Raw genomic sequence first — 23,262 nt, forward strand, 5'->3', positions numbered from 1 at the left:
GTGTGTAGGAGATGAGTGGCAAAGGATGGACATTCTCAGAATGCCTTATCTTCAGAGAGCGAAAGAGTGAGCAAGATGGCTTCTCTAATGTGCCCACTTGATGTTCCACGACGGGATGCCTACCAGTCTGCATTAGCATGCCACCATGAACCTATGATTAGCCCTATCCCACCCATCTAGTTCAAGGCTGATAGATTTTTATTTTATCTTGCAATCCAGAATTCTTTGCACACCCTGCACTAAGGAGAATTGCACCAGTAAATATTGTAATGTACTGATGTAAAGTGTATTTATGTTTTACTTGAATGTCTAAATATACACTATATAACCAAAAGTACTGGGACGCCCACCTTTACACACACATGAATTTTAATGGCATGCCAGTCTTAGTCTGTAGGGTTTAATATTGAGTTGGCCCACCCTTTGCAGCTATAACAGCTTCAACTCTTCTGGGAAGGCTGTCCACAAGGTTTAGGAGTGTGTCTATGGGAATGTTTGACCATTCTTCCAGAAGCGCATTTGTGAGGTCAGGCACTGATGTTGGACAAGAAGGCCTGGCTTGCAGTCTCAGCTCTAAATCATCCCAAAGGTGTTCTATCGGGTTGAGGGAAGGACTCTGTGCAGGCAAGTTAAGTTCCACCGCCCCAAACTCGCTCACCCATGTCTTTACGGACCTTGCTTTGTGCACTGGTGCGCAGTCATGTTGAAACAAGAAGGGGCCATACCAAAACTGTTCCCACAAAGTTAGGAGTATGAAATTGTCCAAAATGTCTTGGTAGAATGATGCCTTAAGAGTTTCCTTCACTGAAACTAAGGGGCCAAGCCCAACCCCTGAAAAACAACCCCACAACATAATCCCCCCCCCCCACCAAATGATTTGGACCAATGTACAAAGAAAGGTCCATAAAGACATGGATGAGCAAGTTTGGTGTGGAGGAACTTGACTGGCCTGCACAGAGTCCTGACCTCAACCCGATAGAACACCTTTGGGATAAATTAGAGCAGAGACTGTGAGACAGGCCTTCTCGTCCAACATCAGTGCCTGACCTCACAAATGTGCTTCTGAAAGAATCATCAAACTTTCCCATAGACACACTCCTAAACCTTGTGGACAGCCTTCCCAGAAGAGCTGAAAATGTTATAGCTGCAAAGGATGGGCCAACTCAATATTGAACCCTACGGACTAAGACTGGGATGCCATTAAAGTTCATGTGCGTGTAAAGGCAGGTGCCCCAATACTTTTGGTAATATAGTGTGTTTTAAATGTATCATCATGCCCCGCACCCCAGAACTTTAAGAGAGAAATAAAAAGAATCAGAAATATCTATATTTTGCTTTACCCATCAGTTTGTTTATATAAAGGTTGTAGTAGGTAGTAAATTCTGAGCACTTACAAGGAAACCTACATCGCTCATGTCTCTATTTTAATTGGTTTTCCTTGACAGCTTGTTTGGCAGTGCACCCCGCAGAGATCATACAGACTTTTACACAGAGGTGTCCACTGCTCAAACATTCCTGCCTGGAAAAGGTGTGCATAATTAATAAATGTTTTACCGTGTGATTTATTACCAACATTATGTATAATTAATTACGATCCTAACAGCAACAAGATAATGTTCAGTTATTTCTCATTTACATTTGAAGTGGCAAGTTTCAGTTTTATGACAGGACTACACAATTTTTCTCTTTAAAAATGTAAAACTAGAAAATCAGAAAATAAATTGCTAGTATGTGCTAGTTGGAAGAATTTTCAGGGATAAGTCTTATTATGTTAATTTTGTAGAGGTAAATCACATATGTAACTGTGACTACTGTTCTATAATGAGTGACTATAATGGAAGGGAGGAACCATGTCTTGGCGAACAAGATGATTATGTAACCACTGTCGACCCATTCTTCTTGATTCATTTTACAAATTATAAACTGTTAGAATGATTACAGAACCCAAGAACTATCATTTTATTGCTTTTAATGTTTGCAGTGCAGTATTTGATGAAGCCCCTCATTTACCAAGGTTCCATTTCATTACAAGATGCTGAGGTGACCTCTCGATGCAATGACACTGACAACAACGAAGTGGCTACAGTTCCACGCAGAAAAGGTTTGTGAAGATATCATTAATAATTAACCATCGTGTGTGTGTCACTATGAAATTAGTTAATATGCTTTGGCTTTATTTTTTTGCATTCAGAAAGAGATGAAGCATAAATTTTAGTTTATCAAAGAAAACATACCTAACGGCCTTTAATTAATAAGGCAAACAGCAAAGAACACAGAGTGGTAGCTTTTGCCAGCCAATTATTAATCACATTTAATTGGTCCAACTGCACCAAGCATCTGGATATCACTGTGTTTCATGCCATGCTTTTTCAAATTTCCTATAAAAATTTGCATAAAGGGTGTTTAACAGGGACCTTTTGCTAAAGTCCCACAGTTACAGCTACTATGGGATGAGAAACTGAAAACAGGCTGTCCTGTTCTAATATGATGAGCATAAGGAGTTACCCCACTTCCCTTTACCTTTGGATGAGAAGGCTTAGTTTACAATTTGTATTTCAATGCATCCCAAAAGTTTTCAATTGGGTTGAGGTTATGGCTCTGTGCAGACCACTAGGGTTGCTCCACACCACACTTGTCAACCCATGTATTTATGAACTTGGTTTCATGCTGCTAGGACAGAAAGGGGCCTTCTCCAAACTGTTGCCCTGGTTGTACGTTTCTAAATTGTCTCTGTATAATATAGCATGTCTTACTAGTTTACCTTACTGGAAGAACTTGAACTCAATACTTTGGAGGTGTATCTACATACTTTTGGTCACATAGGTAGGTGTGATGGTTAGGTGTCCACAAACATTTGGCCATTTAGTGTAGAAAGAGAGAGAGCCCTCCTTTCCTCTGTTGATCATTTTGGACTCTCTATAGTGACTAGACCTTTAAAATGTTTAACTGTTTGTAATGAAAGCATAGTAGAAGGTCCAGTAAAGCTCTTAATGTCAGAGAACGCACACCAGTGGTGCTGGTAAAAGATCATATTGGGTAGTAAATTACTTTGTCTAGCTGTGCTTCTTGGATGAAGATAGTATTAATTTTCAGTTATGGGTGCAATGATTTCTTGATGGAGAAAAAGTGGAAATGGAGAGAAAAAGGAAGAAATGAAATGGTGGAGGAACTAGACTGGTTAGACAGACCCATCACTTCTATAATAATTTGAAAATTTTAAATCAAAGATGTCTTCAGATTTTACCAAAATTCCATTTGGAACATTTCATGTGTTCATTTAAGCTAACTGGATTTATTACCCGTGTGTAAAATAATATATTGTATGTTGTTTTTAGACTGAGAGATGAGGAAAGTTTTGGATTTAATCTGCAGGTTTTTCTCTAATACATCATGAAAAGTACAGTTATCTGAAAAAATCATGGAAGCACACACCAACAGACCACCCCGTCAAATAGTATGACAGATCGACTTCAGCTTGTCTCCTCCCAAGCTACATCCTTCTAATGCATTTCACTCTCTCACAGGCATAAACATAGCAGACTTGTGCATAACGCAAAATTTAGTTTAGTTTTGTTTTGTTTTCATTCATAAAATACATAATTTCCTTCTGTTATATTCATTATGTTACGTTAATTCGTTTTCGGATAATTTGTTTTTTTCTGTACAGTGTCGATATTCGTTATACCGAATTGATTCATTTTGTATGTATATCGATTCAATTTGATATTTATGTATCTATATATATTCGTGATAACAATTCGTAGTTTGGAAAGTCGTTCGTTTATTGAATCCATTAACCACTTGAGCCCCGAACCATTATGCTGCCTAAGGACCAGTCTTTTTCCAATTTGGCACTGCATCGCTTTAACTGCTAATTGCGCGGTCATGCAATGCTGTACCCAAACGAAATTTGCGTCCTTTTCTTCCCACAAATAGAGCTTTCTTTTGATGGTATTTGATCACCTCTGCGGTTTTTATTTTTTGCGCTATAAACGGAAAAATACCGAAAATTTTGAAAAAAATTATATTTTCTACTTTTTGTTATAAAAAAAATCCAATAAACTAAATTTTAGTCATACATTTAGGCCAAAATGTATTCGGCCACATGTCTTTGGTAAAAAAAATGTCTATAAGCGTATATTTATTGGTTTGCGCAAAAGTTATAGCGTCTACAAACTAGGGTACATTTTCTGTAATTTACACAGCTTTTAGTTTATGACTGCCTATGTCATTTCTTGAGGTGCTAAAATGGCAGGGCAGTACAAAACCCCCCCAAATGACCCCATTTTGGAAAGTAGACACCCCAAGGAAATTGCTGAGAGGCATGTTGAACCCATTGAATATTTATTTTTTTTGTCCCAAGTGATTGAATAATGACAAAAAAAAAAAAAAATATTTACAAAAAGTTGTCACTAAATGATATATTGCTCACACAGGCCATGGGCCTATGTGGAATTGCACCCCAAAATACATTCAGCTGCTGGGGATACCACATGTGTGGGACTTTTTGGGAGCCTAGCCGCGTATGAGGCCCCGAAATCCAATCACCGCCTTCAGGATTTCTAAGGGTGAAAATTTTTGATTTCACTCTTCACTGCCTATCACAGTTTCGGAGGCCATGGAATGCCCAGGTGGCACAAAACCCCCCCAAATGACCCCATTTTGGAAAGTAGACACCCCAAGCTATTTGCTGAGAGGCATGGTGAGTATTTTGCAGCTCTCATTTGTTTTTGAAAATGAAGAAAGACAAGAAAAAACATTTTTTTTTTCTTTTTTCAATTTTCAAAACTTTGTGACAAAAAGTGAGGTCTGCAAAATACTCACTATACCTCTCAGCAAATAGCTTTGGGTGTCTACTTTCCAAAATGGGGTCATTTGGGGGGGTTTTGTGCCACCTGGGCATTCCATGGCCTCCGAAACTGTGATAGGCAGTGAAGAGTGAAATCAAAAATTCACGTCCTTAGAAAGCCTGAAGGCGGTGCTTGGTTTTCGGGGTCCCGTACGCGGCTAGGCTCCCAAGTCTCACACATGTGGTATCCCCGTACTCAGGAGAAGCAGCAGAATGTATTTTGGGGTGAGCAATATATCATTTAGTGACAACTTTGTGCAAAAAAAAAAAAAAAAAATTTTGTCTCTTTCCCGCAACTTGTGTCGCAATATAAAATATTCCATGGACTCGACATGCCTCTCAGCAAATAGCTTGGGGTGTCTACTTTCCAAAATGGGGTCATTTGGGGGGGTTTTGAACTGTCCTGGCATTTTATGCACAACATTTAGAAGCTTATGTCACACATCACCCACTCTTCTAACCACTTGAAGACAAAGCCCTTTCTGACACTCATTGTTTACATGAAAAAGTTATTTTTTTTTTGCAAAAAAATTACTTTGAACCCCCAAACATTATATATTTTTTTAAAGCAAATGCCCTACAGATTAAAATGGTGGGTGTTTCATTTTTTTTTTTCACACAGTATTTGCGCAGCGATTTTTCAAACACATTTTTTGGGGAAAAAACACACTTTTTTAAATTTGAATGCACTAAAACACACTATATTGCCCAAATGTTTGATGAAATAAAAAAGATGATCTTAGGCCGAGTACATGGATACTAAACATGACATGCTTTAAAATTGCGCACAAACGTGCAGTGGCAACAAAATAAATACATTTTTAAAAGCCTTTAAAAGCTTTTACAGGTTACCACTTTAGATTTACAGAGGAGGTCTACTGCAAAAATTACTGCCCTCGATCTGACCTTCGCGGTGATACCTCACATGCATGGTGCAATTGCTGTTTACGTTTGACGACAGACCGCCGCTTGCGTTCGCCTTAGCGCGAGAGCAGGGGGCGACAGGGGTGCTTTTTTTTTTTTTTTTTTTCTTTATTATTTTTTTGCTTTTTTTATCTTATTTTTAAACTGTTCCTTTCATATTTGTTTTTTTAAATCATTTTTATTGTTATCTCGGGGAATGTAAATATCCCCTATGATAGCAATAGGTAGTGACAGGTACTCTTTTTTGAAAAAATTGGGGTCTATTAGACCCTAGATCTCTCCTCTGCCCTCAAAGCATCTGACCACACCAAGATCGGTGTGATAAAATGCTTCCCCAATTTCCCAATGGCGCTATTTACATCTGGCGAAATCTAAGTCATAAAATGCTCGTAGCTTCCAGTTTCTTAGGCCATAGAGATGTTTGGAGCCACTCTGGTCTCTGATCAGCTCTATGGTCAGCTGGCTGAATCACCGGCTGCATTCTCAGGTTCCCTGTTGAGACAGGAGAGCCAGAGAAAAACACGGAAGACGGTGGGGGGGGGGGCATTCCCTCCCACGGCTTGTAAAAGCAGTCTAGAGGCTAATTAGCCGCTAGGATTGCTTTTACATGAAAGCCGACCGCTGGCTGAAAAGAATGATACCAAGATGATACCTAAACCTGCAGGCATCATTCTGGTATAACCACTCAAAGTCGTGAATGGCGTACCTGAAGACAAAAAAATGGTTAACAATAAAGCACAGTAAACGGTAAAGTATAAAAAATTGCATACCTGAAAAGCAAACATGATAAAACATAACAACAATAAAACATTGCAGAATAGAATACAGTAAAAAAGAGCAGAACAATAGAGAGAGAGAATAGAGAGAGAGAACAAAAAAACGACAACTATTTTTTTTTATTTTATATATTTTTTTTTTTTTGACACTTTTTTTGTAACTAACTTTTATAACTGTAACCGGTTCCAGGTTCGGGTCTCTCAAAATGCGATGGCATCTTGGGAGACCCTGTGAAAGTGTGCCTAGTCTGTGGAATGCTGTACCCTACGCTAATACTCAACTAGTGAATGGTAGCGTTCAAAACATTCACCAATGCAAAGACCAGGATTGTCAGGACAGGAGGGACAATAATAGCGGGTGTCACGCCTATATACGCGATTGCTGCAGACACAACATCTTTTTTGGGGGTTCGTTGGGTAGGGGTACTCGGGAGGACATAAAAATGCCTCTCATGCAGCCGACTGCATTTGGTTGGGGATGTGAATGGGGGAAGTATGGGCGCTGCAGAAGTAGTGGGTTCCCAATTAGAATTGGCGAATGCAGCAGGAAGGGCATTATGGGCACGACGGGCCTGTGTTTGTCTTTTTGGTGGCAGCGGGACACTACTTGTGCTTGCCACCTCACCAGCTTGAACTGCACTTATGGGACTCGCCACGTCACCAAGTGTTACTGCAGTGCTGGTTTGACTACGACCGGGGTGTACTACGCCGCTGGTGCTTGCCAGTTCAATAAAAAGCTACCAAAAAAACTGTTACCGATCGCAGGGATCAGGCCTGACTCTGCGAACGCTGCAGTTATGCGTTAAGTGTTTTGTAAGTGACAGTGATCGATCGATACTGCACTTGGGTGGGCTGGGCTGGGCTGGGCCGGGCGGAGGGGCAAAATGCAGGTGCTAGCAGGTATCTGGGCTGATCTCGCTAGCACTGTGTTTTTGGGAACCCTAAACTGCTGGGGACGCTAGTATAGATCTGATCGGATCAGATATTGATCCATTCAGATACTATACCACTAAGGGAGGTGTATGCTGCGTGCGTGGGTGTTAGCGGTACTGGCGCTAACCTGACACTGCCTGGGGCCGGTGCTTGCCAGTTCACCAAAATACTACCAAAAAAACTGTTAGCGATCGCAGGGATCAGGCCTGACTCTGCGAACGCTGCAGTTATGCGTTTAGAGTTTTGTAAGGGACAGTGATCGATCGATACTGCACTTGGGTGGGCTGGGCCGGGCCGGGCGGAGGGGCAAAACGCAGGTGCTAGCAGGTATCTGGGCTGATCCCGCTAACACTGCGTTTTTGGGAACCCTAAACTGCTGGGGACGCTAGTATAGATCTGATATTGATCCCTTCAGATATTATACCACTAAGGGAGGTGTACAGTGCGTGCGTGGGTGTTAGCGCTACTGGCGCTAACCTGACGCTGCCTGGGGCTGGTGCTTGCCAGTTCACCAAAATGCTACCAAAAAAACTGTTAGCGATCGCAGGGATCAGGCCTGACTCTGCGAATGCTGCAGTTATGCGTTTAGTGTTTTGTAAGTGACAGTTATCGATCGATACTGCACTTGGGTGGGCTGGGCGGAGGGGCAAAACGCAGGTGTTAGCGGGTATCTGGGCTGATCCCGCTAACACTGCGTTTTTGGGAACCCTAAACTGCTGGGGACGCTAGTATAGATCTGATCGGATCAGATATTGATCCGATCAGATACTATACCACTAAGGGAGGCGCATGCTGCGTGCGTGGGTGTTAGCGGTACTGGCGCTAATCTGACGCTGCCTGGGGCGATGCATATCACCGCCGGGCAATTAGGGGGCTAAACCTTTATTCGGTAATAAACTGCCGGTGCCCTGACACTATAAAAAATAAACGAACTAACCAGCGTCAACCGTAACGGTTATACGGTGATCAGTGGTGAAAGGGATAACTAGGGGGCAATCAAGGGGTTAAAACATTTATTAGATAGTATATGGGGGTCCCTGACGCTATAAAACGCTGACGGCGAACCTAAATATTTACCTCACTAACTAGCGTCACCAGCGACACTAATACAGCGATCAGAAAAATGATCGCTTAGCGACACTGATGACAGGGGGTGATCAAGGGGTTAAAACTTTATTAGGGGGGGTTAGGGGGGTACCCTAGACCTACAGGGGGGTAACAGTAACTGTGCTAACACTGTAACTGTCACAAACTGACACCATGCAGTAATCAGAAAAAAAAAAAAAAAAAAACCTGCTTGGTGTCAGTTTGTGACAGGGGGGGGTGTGATTGGGGGGGGATCGGGGGGCGATCGGGGGGGGGGATCGGGGTGTTTTGTGTGCCTGGCATGTTCTACTGTGTGTGTGTGTTGTGCACTCACATTGATATTGATATTGATATCATTTTCTTTGCTTCTGTTTAGCATACAGCAGCAAAGGAATGTTACCATTGGCCGGCGGCGATCGCGAGGGGGGGCCACGAACGGATGGCCTCCCCCTCCACTCTGATCGCCGGGGAACAAAACGGGACCGCCTCGGGCACCGGGGGGGGTCCGATCGGACCCCCCACCTGCGGGAGGCAAATCACGTACATGTACGTGATTTTACCTGCCCGTGCCGCCTTGCCGACGTACATCGGCGTGAGGCGGTCCTTAAGTGGTTAACAAAGTGGTCATCAACCCTGTCCTCAGGGCCCACTAACAGGCCAGGTTTTCAAGATAACTGAAATACATCACAGGTGATATCATTTGCTGCTCAGTGATTGCAGTATTCTAGTCTGCATCTCCCCAAGGTAATACATAAAACCTGGCCTGTTAGTGGGCCCTGAGGACAGGGTTGATGACCACTGCATTAACACACACAATGACAATATCTCTTCTCCTCTGCTCAAATACAATACAACACCCTTCTCACTCGGTTCTCAGGAATGCACTTTGTCCGTAATCCAACCTCCAGCACAAAAATAATCAGCTGGTTGAGCTGTACGGTTCACAGAGGGGAGGCTTCAATGTCGTCCGACTCTGAAGCTGCCTCGTACAGCGCGACATCAGTGCGGCTTGCAAAACGGCTTCTGTATAGAAGTCAATGCTAGCCGCTCCAAAGTCGCCCCAAAGTAGTACAGGAACCTCTTTCTAAGTCCCATTGCAATGCATGGAGCGCGACTTGTCAGGCGGCTAAGTCACCTGACAGGTCGCCCCTGTGTGAAGCAGCACTAAGATTTTACTCTGAGTTGACTTTTTGTTTCATTAGACTTTAGACGAATGAACGAATCATGTCTAATTCATTCATTATTTCTGCTATAATGTCTTTCGTATCAGTTAAAATTCGTTATTTTTTTCTTCAGACATTCGGATGCATCTGAAAGTCCGAAAGATGCAACATTCAGCCAAATTTCGATTCGTTATGAATCAAATTGCATATGTCTAAAACATAGAGGCACTCTATAATTAAGCCAGTGAAAGGGTGAAACGCGTTAAAGGGGCATGGCCTAGGAGGAGACAAGCTGGAGCCAATCTGTCATACTATTTGACTGGGCAGTCTGTCAGTGTGTGCTTCTGTGCTTTTTTCAGATAGTTCGTTATCGGGCTAGATAAACCCTTTAGGAAGCTGCCACCCTGTAGTGACTGGAGTCATCAGGTAACACTCAATGGTGCTTGGATCAGCACTTTTTGTGTATACGGGTCACATGAATAGTACAGTGGCATAAATCCATGGCAAAATTATTATTTATAAACTGACTTTTAAAAGCAACTGTTCATGAGATTCTGTTACTGAGGGTAACTGATGCAGGTATGAAGTGTAGGCACCTCTAGATACCTGCACATACCAACAGACATATTTCAGACAAGAGATGAGCCTTAAGTTCTTTGATCCAAATGCTGAACAAACTGCCCATTTTTGGCCAGTAAGCCTGCCCAAAACACCTCCTGCTAAAATCAAAGCAGTCAGGGATCCCGAGCAATGCCATCGGCTAAATATAGCCATGATCCCTGACTGGTTTGTTTGCTTAAAGCATCCCAGGATCTGTCATTTAGCAGTGGTAATACAATGGGGTGACATCATCAGATAGGAGGTCATCATGACGGTGTGGAAAAAATTATCAAGCAGGAGGTCATCATGATTAGGGAAGGATCCACAATCGCTGGATGATGTGGTTGATGATAGATTTACATCAGGGGATACTTTTCAATTTTTTTTTGCGGGGGGGGGGGTTTATTGAAGAACTTTGTCACCGTGTGCATGTGTTCATATGAGTTTGACTTTTTGGAATGAGTAATATGGGGTTATAATGTAATAATTCCCCTGGGGGGGATATCCATGGGGCCTCCTTATCATAAAGTTTGCTTCTATATTCCAATAAGTCCTCCCCACAAAACTCCTACATCCCTTTTGGGGGACTGTAAGGCTCCATTCACACTAGCGCGTTTTTTGATGCATTTTGCATTTTGCAGAAATGCACGGGAATTTTTTAACATGGGTTCCTATGGAACATGTTCACATCAATGCCTTTTTGTTTCTCTGCATTTTTGGAAAGGGTCAGGGAAAAACGCAAATTGCGGCAAAAACGCCGCAAAAACGCTGCTCAAAAACGTGGCAAGCATGAAAAAAAAACCTCCAAAAACGCTCAAAAGCAACATGCATAGGTGTGAATGATTCACACCTATGCAGTTTTAGTGCTTTTTGCATTTTGCAAATTTGCACTACAGTCCATTTAACATTGTTTCCTATGGAACATGATCTGTAGTCCAAATCTGCAAAATGCAAAAAGCACAAAAAATGCATAGGTGTGAATCGAGCCTTAGTGGGGAAGAAGCCCTTGTCCTTCAACAAGGTACGCCCAGTGTTAAAAGGTATGTGGTCTGGTGTGGTTCAGGTGGCCCACACACTTGCTGCCCACATCATTTTTCATTTTTAATGTGTACTATCCCTTTTAAAAAATTGAGGTAAAGGGTGCTGGGTTCCCCTTAAGATTTCAACCAGCCTCTGCCCAAGGGAACATGTACCAATGCAAAAAAAAGTTGTATAAAATCAATTTCTGCCAGGAGTTGTGATTTTTTAAATGCTTGAAGTGAAATAGTAAAATTGCTTAATTCCTTAAAATAACACACCTGGGGGTGCCCTAACTGTGAAGTACAAAGGATAAAAGTGTTTAAAATGAGATTTTATGTTTGGCTGCCAGCAAATGCCATTTCATTGCCGTTTTCTTAAAAAAAAAAAAAAAAAAAAACATCATAAAGGACCCCTCCAAGGGTCTGCTATGTATTTTGGGGGGTCATTGGAGGGTACTGTCTGCTGTTTTTATTTTAAAAAAGGAAGCTGGCAATGAAATTACATTAGCTGGTATTTTAAACTGTAAAATTTTTGCTTCGTAAATGTCACTCTTTTTGTAGCACATCCTACACGAAAAAAAATGTGTAGAGTCCCACTGAAATACTTACCAAACCCTTTGAGTTTGGTGTGTGGAGGTCTGTGGTCGGGGGGCTTATTGTAATCTGTAAGGCTACTTTCACACTGGGGTGGTGCCGGCGTTATTGGTAAAGCACCATTTGTTTTAGCGGTGCTTTGGTGCTGCTTTTCGGACAGTAGCAGGGCACTTTTAACCCCCAAGAAGGGGTTAAAAGTGCTCGTGATGTGGCGCTTCCGAATCGCTTTTCAGGCGATTCGAAAGCGGTGCCCATTCATTCCAATGGGCAGGGGCGGTGCGGGAGCGGTGTATACACCGCTTCCACACTGCTTCCACACCGCCCCAAAGATGGTGCTTGCAGGACTTATTTTGCCGTCCTGCAGATGCACCGCCCCAGTGTGAAAGCACTTAGGATTTCACACTGGGGTGGCTTGAGAGACAGTTTTCAGGAGCTTTACAGGTGCTATTTTTAGCGCTAAAACACCTGAAAATTGTCTCAGTGTGAAAGGGGTCTAAGTTCCCTTTATTAATAATGGAGCCCCCAAGATAGTGCCCCCCACATGAATGAGTAAGGTTATACCTAGTGCTCCTACTCATTCACAAAAAGAAGGATGAACCCTAAAAATAGACATCCGAAGGTTTGACAAATCCTCTTTATTAAGAAAAAATAAACATCCCCAAAAAAGACCCTTATTGTAAATATATGGTCTTTCACACCGCCCAAAGCCTGCCTCACCACACGACCCAGAAAAGATGACCAATCCCAATGATACCACTAACTTAATTACAGCTCTGTAAGCTGTCACCATCTACAGTGGGGCAAAAAAGTATTTAGTCAGCCACCAATTGTGCAAGTTCTCCCACTTAAAAAGTTGAGAGAGGCCTGTAATTGTCATCATAGGTATACCTCAGCTATGAGAGACAAAATGTGGAAACAAATCCAGAGAATAACATTTTTGAAAGAATTTATTTGCAAATTATGGTGGAAAATAAGTATTTGGTCACTTACAAACAAGCAAGATTTCTGGCTCTCACAGACCTGTATCTTCTTCTTTAAGAGGCTCCTTTGTCCTCCACTCATTACCTGTATTAATGGCACCTGTTTGAACTTGTTATCAGTATAAAAGACACCCGTCCACAACCTCAAACAGTCACACTCCAAACTCCACTATGGTGAAGATCAAAGAGCTGTCGAAGGACACCAGAAACAAAATTGTAGGCCTGCACCAGGCTGGGAAGACTGAATCTGCAATAAGCAAGCAGCTTGGTGTGAAGAAATCAACTGTGGGAGCAATAATTAGAAAATGAAAGACATACAAGACCACTGATAATCTCCCTCGATCTGGGGCTCCACGCAAGATCTCACCCCGTGGGGTCAAAATGATCACAAGAACGGTGAGCAAAAATCAGCTCTCAGGTCTTTCAGCATGACAATGATCCCAAACACACCACCTGGGCAACAAAGGAGTGGCTTCGTAAGAAGCATTTCAAGGTCCTGGAGTGGTCTAGCCAGTCTCCAGATCTCAACCCCATAGAAAACCTTTGGAGGGAGTTGAAAGTCCATGTTGCCCAGCGACAGCCCCACTGCTCTAGAGGAGATCTGCATGGAGGAATGGGCCAACATACCAGCAACAGTGTGTGACAACCTTGTGAAGACTTACAGAAAACGTTTGACCTCTGTCATTGCCAACAAAGGATATATAACAAAGTATTGAGATGAACTTTTGATATTGACCAAATACTTATTTTCCACCATAATTTGCAAATAAATTCTTTCAAAAATCAGACAATGTGATTGTCTGGATTTGTTTCCACATTTTGTCTCTCATAGTTGAGGTATACCTATGATGACAATCACAGGCCTCTCTCATCTTTTTAAGTGGGAGAACTTGCACAATTTGTGGCTGACTAAATACTTTTTTGCCCCACTGTATATAAGAGAAGGAGCTGGGATAGCAGTGACATCATACTTGGGCAGTTGCCATATTTGGGCAGGGATGTCCCTGCTATTCCTGCTCCTTTGCTTACGTGGCGGGGGGAATTCTGACCATGAAAGTCAATGTGCAGTTTCTAGGGATGTGGTGTGTGCAATCACCTGCTGCTTCTTTAGGAACCAGCGACAGCAGGAACCCGTAATAAATATAGAAGCAGTAGAAATACTGCCTTTTATATATGATGATCGGCTCCCACCAAATAAGGGGCTGTATAGGCAAAGGTTCAGGCATATGTCTGAATGCCTGAACAGCCAAAGTTTGGTCCGTTCCTAGGTACAAAATGATGTTGGCTCATCCCTAGCGCCTGCAGCAGTTTTCCTCCCCTCCCCCCTTCCTAGTAATATAGTCTGTCTTAAAATGAAAAAACACCACTCACTATCACATTGCTTTCTCTTCCCTAAGAGTGATATTCCAGTTATAATGTAGAAACTAAACCCACCAATTTAACTGTTTCTCAAAACAGTGTCATTCAGGACATGCATTTGGTGATAACTGTCCCAGTTGTCAGTGTGCTTATATCAGTTCTCAGCCAAACTTTCAAGCCCTCAAATAGCTGGTGTCACAGCTGAACAGCACCAACTGCAGTTCTAAACAGACGCTAAGATGGCACCTTGTTCAGCTATGAAGCTTAGGAGAGTTTAGTTCTAAAACATACACTCACCAGCCACTTTATTAGGTACACCTTACTAGTACCAGGTTTGACCTCCTTTTGCCTTCAGAACTGCCTTAATTCTTCGTGGCATAGATTCACCAAGGTGTTGGAAACATTCCTCAGAGATTTTGGTCCATATTGACATGATAGCATCACGCAGTTTCTGCAGATTTGTCGGCTGCACATCCATGATGCAAATCTCCCATTTCACCACATTCAAAAGGTGCTCTGTTGGATCCAGATCTGGTGACTGTGGAGACCATTGGAGTACAGTGACCTCATTGTCATGTTCAAGAAACCGGTTTGAGATGATGTGAGCTTTGTGACATGGTGCATTATCCTGCTGGAAGTAGCCATCAGAAGATGGGGACACTGTAGTCATAAAGGGATGGATATAGTCAGCAACAACATTCAGGTAGGCATTTAAACAATGCTCAACTGGTACTAAGGACCCAAAGTGTGCCAAGAAAATATCCCTCACACCATTACACCACCACCACTATCATCCTGAATCGTTGATACAAGGCAGGATGGATCCATGCTTTCATGTTGTTTATGCCAAATTCTGACTCTACTATCTTAATGTCGAAGCTGAAATTTAGACTCATCAGACCAGGCAACATTTTTCCGATTTTCTATTGTCCAATTTTGGTGAGCCTGTGCGAATTGTAGCCTCAGTTTCCTGTTCTTAGCTGACAGGAGTTGCACCCGGTGTGGTCTTCTGCTGCTGTAGCCCATCTGCTTCAAGGTTCAATGTGTTGTATGTTCCGAGATGGTATTCTGCATACCTTGGTTGTTACGAGTGGTTATTGGAGTTACTGTTGCTTTTCTATCATCTCAAACCAGTCTGCCTATTCTCCTCTGGGTGCAGTCGTTTTTATAAAATCAATTTAATAAACAACATTAGATCAACACACACTCAGTTGGGTCATGATCCAGCCACCCTCACCATCATCTCTCAGTGCCGGTTCACACAGGGGCGACTTGTCAGGCGACCTAGCCGCCTGACAAGTCGCCTCCCGTTCTGTACAATGGAACCATTCTTCTCGACTTAGAAAAAGGTTCCTGTACTACTTTGGGGGCGACTTGCATAGACTTCTTTACAGAAGTCGTGCCGCCCCTGTGTGAACCGGGGCTAAGAACCACATTAAACCCACTGCGGGTAACTCATTCCTGCACCATAACAGTTGCCATCTCCCGCAATGGATTGACAACATTCCCAAGGGCCAGTTCTGTCGACTTAGACATAGCTGTACGAGAGAATGTGATTATGTTGATCAAAGTACTCTACTCACAAAGGATTATCCCTCAGCTCTCATTGACCAAGCTTTCCATTATTATTTAAAAGGAAAACCCCCAAAGAAATTGTGTGAACCAGACAATCATACCCTTCGGTTCACTACCACTTTTCATCACCAATTCAGGAGAATGGAAAAAATCCTGGCCGACCATTGGAGTATATTATTACAGGACTCGCTCCTGAAATCCTTCATTCCAGATAGACCGCGGGTTACATATCTAAAAATGAAAATAGCTCCCAGCAAAATTCGACCCAGACACACTCCCCCTGACAAGCCTGTACTCATTCCATTAGTTGGGATGTTTCAGTGCCACAAACCCTTATGTAAAACGTGCAAATATGTACAACATGGTCAAAAGTCATTCACCACTAAGGGGGTCACCCACACACTGAAGGACTTCTACAACTGTTCCTCAGATTTTGTGGTTTATGGACTCACCTGTCCTTGTGGCCTACTGTATGTAGGCCGCACAATATGAGCTCTTAGGACTAGATTTGGAGAACATAGGAGGTCGATCGAAAGTGGCATTGACCCACTAAAGGTGGCCCATAGCGTGCCCAAACATTTCACCCAAGCCCACCAACAATCCACGGAAGGGCTAAAAGTTTGGGTGATTGAACAAATTTCTAATTCTCTTCCAGCCGTCGAGCGTTTCAAAAAGCTCTGCGCTAGAGAAACGTTTTGGATCTACTATTTAGACGTTCTTTCACCTGGTGGAATGAATGAAGGTATAGAAATTTCCACCATTCCTTTAAACCTATGCTATATTATTTATTTCTTTGCCAGTACACACCTATTCAATTCTGCTTTTTATAGTTATATCTTTTACATATATGTTTTTATGGTAATATTTTCTTTACTAATATATTTGGTATTTACATGCGTTTATAGTCATATCCATCTTAAGTACACTGCCAGCAATCACATTACCCCACTCAATGTGTCATGTATTTTAAACGATAGGCACATTATTTATTTTATTATATATTTTTTATCATCCATATGGTATTCACCATCACATATTATATGCCTTGTATGTAGACCTACCATGTTCAACATGTTTACCAGTTTTAGTGTACGTATTGTTTGCCAATTTATGTACACTTATGTATAATAATGTTATAGGTCCATATATATGTGTAGCGCTTACCCCCAAAGGAGCGGCATAATGTTTGCTATATCTGTAATTCGTTTACTACTCAACCCTCGCAGCCCATAGATTTAAAAGTCACAGTCCTTAATGCTTCTTCTTAATGCTTTATTCATCAACATAAACTGGGATGGGAGAAGGACTTCCTTTGAGATGCTCTTTTGTTACATTGTCATCGTTCAATGATTCATACAGGAAAATCTGGGTACAATTGCGGGTAGTCAAGAAATCATTTTTAAACGATCTCTTCAATCAGGGATGATGGAAGTAGATTTTATAGAGAATGAGTTGATAAAGAGTCACTCTGAATAACTTCTTCATCTGGATAACTTTAAAAGGAACGATCCATATCTCTACATGAGTACTTGCAGCTTCACCGCTACCTCTTTACCACTACTTCCCACCGACATGGTAATTCCAGATTACGCTAAAGGAGAGCCACTTTGAACAATTCCTCCCGCTTGACTGAGTGGAATCCCAGGTCAATGCTGAACTCAAAGTCATAGGCCATTACTGCCCATTTCTCTGACTTGTGCACCAACAACCCTCAGTCTCTGGTAGTACCCTTCCCTTGGGCTTTCACTCACGTGATTAATAGTCCATGTGCCACTCATAAACGATCGATCGCCCAGTTTCCTTCCGCTTTATTGCTACTTCATCCGTAATGATTCTCAGTTTCTCCATCTCTTTGTGGCCCGCTCCCCTCCCCGCAGGGGTGGCCTACGACATCCACGTCTACACACGGCAAGATGTCGTCTGTTCCTCCATGAGGACTGGATCTCCACCCTTCTCGCTAAGGTGAAGCTCCGGGAACCAGGTTGGCTCTCTCGCTCCTTGGAGCAGGACTGGACTCGAACTCCCGGGCACCATGTGACCCCGCTTTTTATATGAGAGTCCCGGGATTACCAAGCAAATTAATGATTGGCCGAGACCAAACTACCTGTCACTCAAATATAGAAATCAACAAAACAGGCCTGCTGCAATAGCATCAGCCTGTCTAAATTTACCTGTCTAGAAAACTAACAAGAAAGGTCACCTACTTAAGTAGGTGCCCACTACATATGTATATGTCATCTTTTATTGTATGAGAGTGAGCGATCCCCATGCGTGCGCACTGGTGCTCTGCAAGTCCAGCTTGTCCTCCCCTTCCTCTCTGTCCATTAGCATAGCAGCCTCAATACCTATTATATTTACAAGTAACATTCCTATTTTTTACCACCTCATAGGTGTTCATTTGTCCTTTGTCCATTGCCTATCCCCATGCCTTTGCTTTTTCTTTTCCCAATCAGCAGCAGATACAATCGGTCCAGAGCAGCACTTTATATTATAGTATTTATATATATTTTAATCTAGTTTATAGTTATTTTTATAATTTCCTTCACCTTTCTTATTGCTCCATCCAGTCCTGCCCCTGTACCCTTCCCAATCTCTTATTAACCACCTTCCATGGTAATCAGATTATGTCTGTTGAGAAAGGAGCGCGACTTGCAGAACAACCAAGTGCGCACGCTCAAGAAACGCGTCCATTTTCGATGACGTCATCCCCCTGCAGCCAGCCATCTCCTGTGTTCCAAGCCTCGCTTTGAGGCCATCTTCCGGAGCCGGTGTCAACATCATTCAGAAGATCTCTGGTCATCACAAACAGCACGGATCATGGTACAGGATTTTGGGAGCATCATCATGACTATCTGATACCACGCTTTTTACCTTTACATTACATGTGAGTTGATCTAATGTTGTTTATTAAATTGATTTTATAAAAACGACTGCACCCAGAGGCGCCTCTCCTCTTGTCTTTGCAGCTTCAGGGAATATGGTTTCTTCCTAATTTGATGGCAGCCCTGTGTGCTTCCTTTGGACGTTTTTTTCCCCTTCCCTACATTACTACATAGTAGGGATGAGCTTCGAGTTCGAGCCGAACTCATGTTCGACTCGAACATTGGCTGTTCGCAAGTTCGCCGAACAGCGAACAATTTGGGGTGTTCGCGGCAAATTCGAATGCTGCGGAACACCCTTTAAAAGTCTATGGGAGAAATCAAAAGTGCTAATTTTAAAGGCTTATATGCAAGTTATTGTCATAAAAAGTGTTTGGGGACCCGGGTCCTGCCCCAGGGGACATGGATCAATGCAAAAAAAAGTTTTAAAAACGGCCGTTTTTTCAGGAGCAGTGATTTTAATAATGCTTAAAGTCAAACAATAAAAGTGTAATATCCCTTTAAATTTCGTAGCTGGGGGGTGTCTATATTATGCCTGTAAAGGGGCGCATGTTTCCCATGTTTTGAACAGTCTGACAGCAAAATGACATTTCGAAGGAAAAAACCCATTTAAACCTACTCGCGGCTATTGCATTGCCGACAATACACATAGAAGTTCATTGATAAAAACGGCATGGGAATTCCCCACAGGGGAACCCCGAACCAAAATTAAAAAAAAAAAAATGACATGGGAGTCCCCCTAAATTCCATACCAGGCCCTTCAGGTCTGGTATGGATATTAAGGGGAACCCCGGACAAAATTTTTAAAAAAAATGACGTGGGGTTCCCCCTAAATTCCATACCAGACCCTTCAGGTCTGGTATGGATTTTAAGGGGAACCCCGCGCCAAAAGAAAAAAAAACGGCGTGGGGTCCCCCCAAAAATCCATACCAGACCCTTATCTGAGCACGCAACCTGGTGGGCCGCAGGAAAAGAGGGGGGGATGAGAGTGCGCCCCCCCTCCTGAACCGTACCAGGCCACATGCCCTCAACATTGGGAGGGTGCTTTGGGGTAGCCCCCAAAACACCTTGTCCCCATGTTGATGAGGACAAGGGCTTCATCCCCACAACCCTGGCCGTTGGTTGTGGGGGTCTGCGGGCGGGGGGCTTATCTGAATCTGGAAGCCCCCTTTAACAAGGGGACCCCCAGATCTTGGCCCCCCCCTGTGTGAAATGGTAAGGGGGTACTTACCCCTACCATTTCACTAAAAAACTGTCAAAAATGTTAAAAATGACAAGAGACAGTTTTTGACAATTCCTTTATTTAAATGCTTCTTCTTTCTTCCCTCATCTTCTTCTTCTTCTGGTTCTTCCTCCGACGTTTTCATCCAGCATCTCCTCTTCTATCTTCTTCTCCTCGGGCCGCTCCGCACCCATGGCATGGGGGGAGGCTCCCGCTCTTCTCTTCATCTTTTTCTCTTCTTCCTTCTTCTCTTCTTCTCTTCTTCTCTTCTTCATTTTCTTCTCCGGGCCGCTCCGCATCCATGCTGGCATGGAGGGAGGCTCCCGCTGTGTGACGGCGTCTCCTCGTCTGACGGTTCTTAAATAACAGGGGCGGGGCCACCTGGTGACCCCGCCCTCCTCTGATGCACGGGACATGACGGGACTTCCCTGTGGCATTCCCCGTGACGTCACAGGGAAGTCCCGTCAAGTCACCGTGTGTCAGAGGTGGGCGGGGTCACCGGGTGGCCCCGCCCCCCGTTATTTAAGAACCGTCAGATGAGGAGACGCCGTCACACAGCGGGAGCATGGATGTGGAGCGGCCCGGAGAAGAAAATGAAGAAGAGAAGAAGAGAAGAAAAGAAGAAGAGAAGAGCGGGAGCCTCCCCCCATGCCATGGGTGCGGAGCAGCCCGAGGAGAAGAAGATAGAAGACGCCGCGGAGGAGATGCTGAACGAGAACGCCGGAGGAAGAACCAGAAGAGCCAGAAGAAGAAGATGAAGGAAGAAAGAAGAAACATTTAAATAAAGGAATTGTCAAAAACTGTCTCTTGTCATTTTTAACATTTTTGACAGTTTTTTAGTGAAATGGTAGGGGTAAGTACCCCTTACCATTTCACACAGGGGGGGGGCGGGATCTGGGGTCCCCTTGTTAAAGGGGGCTTCCAGATTCCGATAAGCCCCCCGCCCGCAGACCCCCACAACCACTGGCCAGGGTTGTGGGGATGAGGCCCTTGTCCTCATCAACATGGGGACAAGGTGTTCTGGGGGGCTACCCCAAAGCACCCTCCCAATGTTGAGGGCATGTGGCCTGGTACGGCTCAGGAGGGGGGGGCGCATTCTCGTCCCCCCCTCTTTTCCTGCGGCCTGCCAGGTTGCGTGCTCGGATAAGGGTCTGGTATGGATTTTTGGGGGGACCCCACGCCGTTTTTTTTTTTGGTGCGGGGTTCCCCTTAAAATCCATACCAGACCAGGTCTGGTATGGAATTTAGGGGGAACCCCACGTCATTTTTTTTTAAATTTTGGCCGGGGTTCCCCTTAATATCCATACCAGACCTGAAGGGCCTGGTATGGAATTTAGGGGGACTTCCACGTCATTTTTTTTTTTTAATTTTGGTTCGGGGTTCCCCTGTGGGGAATTCCCATGCCGTTTTTATCAATGAACTTCTATGTGTATTGTCGGCAATGCAATAGCCGCGAGTAGTTTTAAATGGGTTTTTTCCTTCGAAATGTCATTTTGCTGTCAGACTGTTCTAAACACGGGAAACATGTGCCCTTTACAGGCATACTATAGACACCCCCTAGCTACGAAATTTAAAGGGATATTACACTTTTATTGTTTGACTTTAAGCATTATTAAAATCACTGCTCCTGAAAAAACGGCCGTTTTTAAAACTTTTTTTTGCATTGATCCATGTCCCCTGGGGCAGGACCCAGGTCCCCAAACACTTTTTATGACAATAACTTGAATATAAGCCATTAAAATTAGCACTTTTGATTATTCATGTTCGTGTCCCATAGACTTTAACGGTGTTCGCGTGTTCAAACAAACTTTTTTCCTGTTCGCATGTTCTGGTGCGAACCGAACAGGGGGATGTTCAGCTCATCCCTACTACATAGACTGATTTTCCTGTGTATGCTATATGGACTATTTTGTCACCCCCAGTTCTATTCAGAACATCCAGCATTAGCAGACTTGCATTGGGACTTATATGATTTCTGTTTTGTTTCGCCTACACTTGTTACTATTCTCCTCTGACCTCGGACATTAACAAGGCATTTTCGTCCACACTGCCGCTCACTCGATATTTCTCCTTTTTCGGACCATTCTCTGTAAACCCTAGAGGTTGTGCATGAAAATCCCAGTAGATCAGCAGTCTTTGAAATACTCAGACCACCCGTCTGGCACCAACAACCATGCCACGTTCAAAGTTACTTAAATCTCCTTTCTTGCCCATTATCATGCTCGGTTTGAGCAGCAAGTCGTCTTTACCACATCCTAAATGCCTAAATGCATTGAGTTGCTGCCATGTGATTGGACGATTAGCAATTTATGTTACCAAGCAATTGAACAGGTGTACATAATAAAGTGCCCGGTGATTGTATTATAGATCACATATCCAAAATAAGAAAGTAGACCCTCTTCCTAATGGACCTAAGAGATGTGCAGGCATAGGAACTTGAGAACAGAGATCTCTTTACTGGAGTCCTGAGAGACCTCAATCTTTGTGGTGGAATAAACCTTACATGATCTACCAAAAACTAAAATATTACTTACTGTATGTTCCCTCACAAAACCAACAGTAAATCCGGTCGGGGTCAGGAAGCAAAAAAAACCCTCTTAACTTTCAAATCTTTGCAAAAGAATATTTAGAGGAGAAGCCTAATACATACTTGAGTCATTACCATAGGTGTGCACAGCAAAGCTCAAACACATACATGTTTGTGCATGTGTATTTACTCTGACAGTGTCAGTTGAGCAGTGGATGGTGTCAGTAGTTTTTACTTTTATTATTTTAAATATTTTATTACTTTTGTTAGTTTGTTTTTTTTATTTTATGAGCCCTGTTAGGGGGTTTTAGTGAAATATCAGTGGTTTAAACAGGGGGAGTCTGCACCACACAGGGTGATTAGGGTGTGTCCAGGCACACCTGGCACACCCTGTGCGCACGCCTATGGTCATTACCAAGCCACCTGTTTCCAAGCACAATTACTTTCAGTGCATTTGGTAATGTCATATGGTCTGGTGAGATCTAACAAGGCAAAGTCACAGGGCTTTCAAGGTATATTACATAATGTATTATCGTTTGGTCATGTCAGTCAGTAACATGATACATAAAGATTTAATTTTATTGCAAACTTTTTTTTTAACTTAAGAAAATATTCTTTCATATAAAATGGTTTCAGTATCTTTCAGAATAAACACAGAAAACTTCTTGTTGGAAGTACAGGTGGAATATAAACAAGAATGGCTCCTAACCTGCCATGAAGGATGGAACTCAGCTTGGGGAACACTTGTATGTAAACATCTAGGTTATATCAGGTAG

General features: G+C 43.1%; 1 protein-coding gene across 1 annotated transcript in view; it reads left to right on the forward strand.

The window, feature by feature from the left end:
* TMPRSS5 (transmembrane serine protease 5) overlaps positions 1–23,262 on the forward strand; it is a 112,517-nt gene that overhangs the window by 32,513 nt on the left and 56,742 nt on the right. The window contains exons 4-5 of the mRNA XM_073603097.1: positions 1,982–2,101; positions 23,123–23,258. Of these exons, the coding sequence (XP_073459198.1) occupies positions 1,982–2,101; positions 23,123–23,258 (256 nt within the window). The remainder of the gene's footprint in view (positions 1–1,981; positions 2,102–23,122; positions 23,259–23,262) is intronic.

Source organism: Aquarana catesbeiana, linkage group LG10 (assembly GCF_042186555.1).
Source record: "Aquarana catesbeiana isolate 2022-GZ linkage group LG10, ASM4218655v1, whole genome shotgun sequence".
Lineage (NCBI taxonomy): Eukaryota > Metazoa > Chordata > Amphibia > Anura > Ranidae > Aquarana > Aquarana catesbeiana.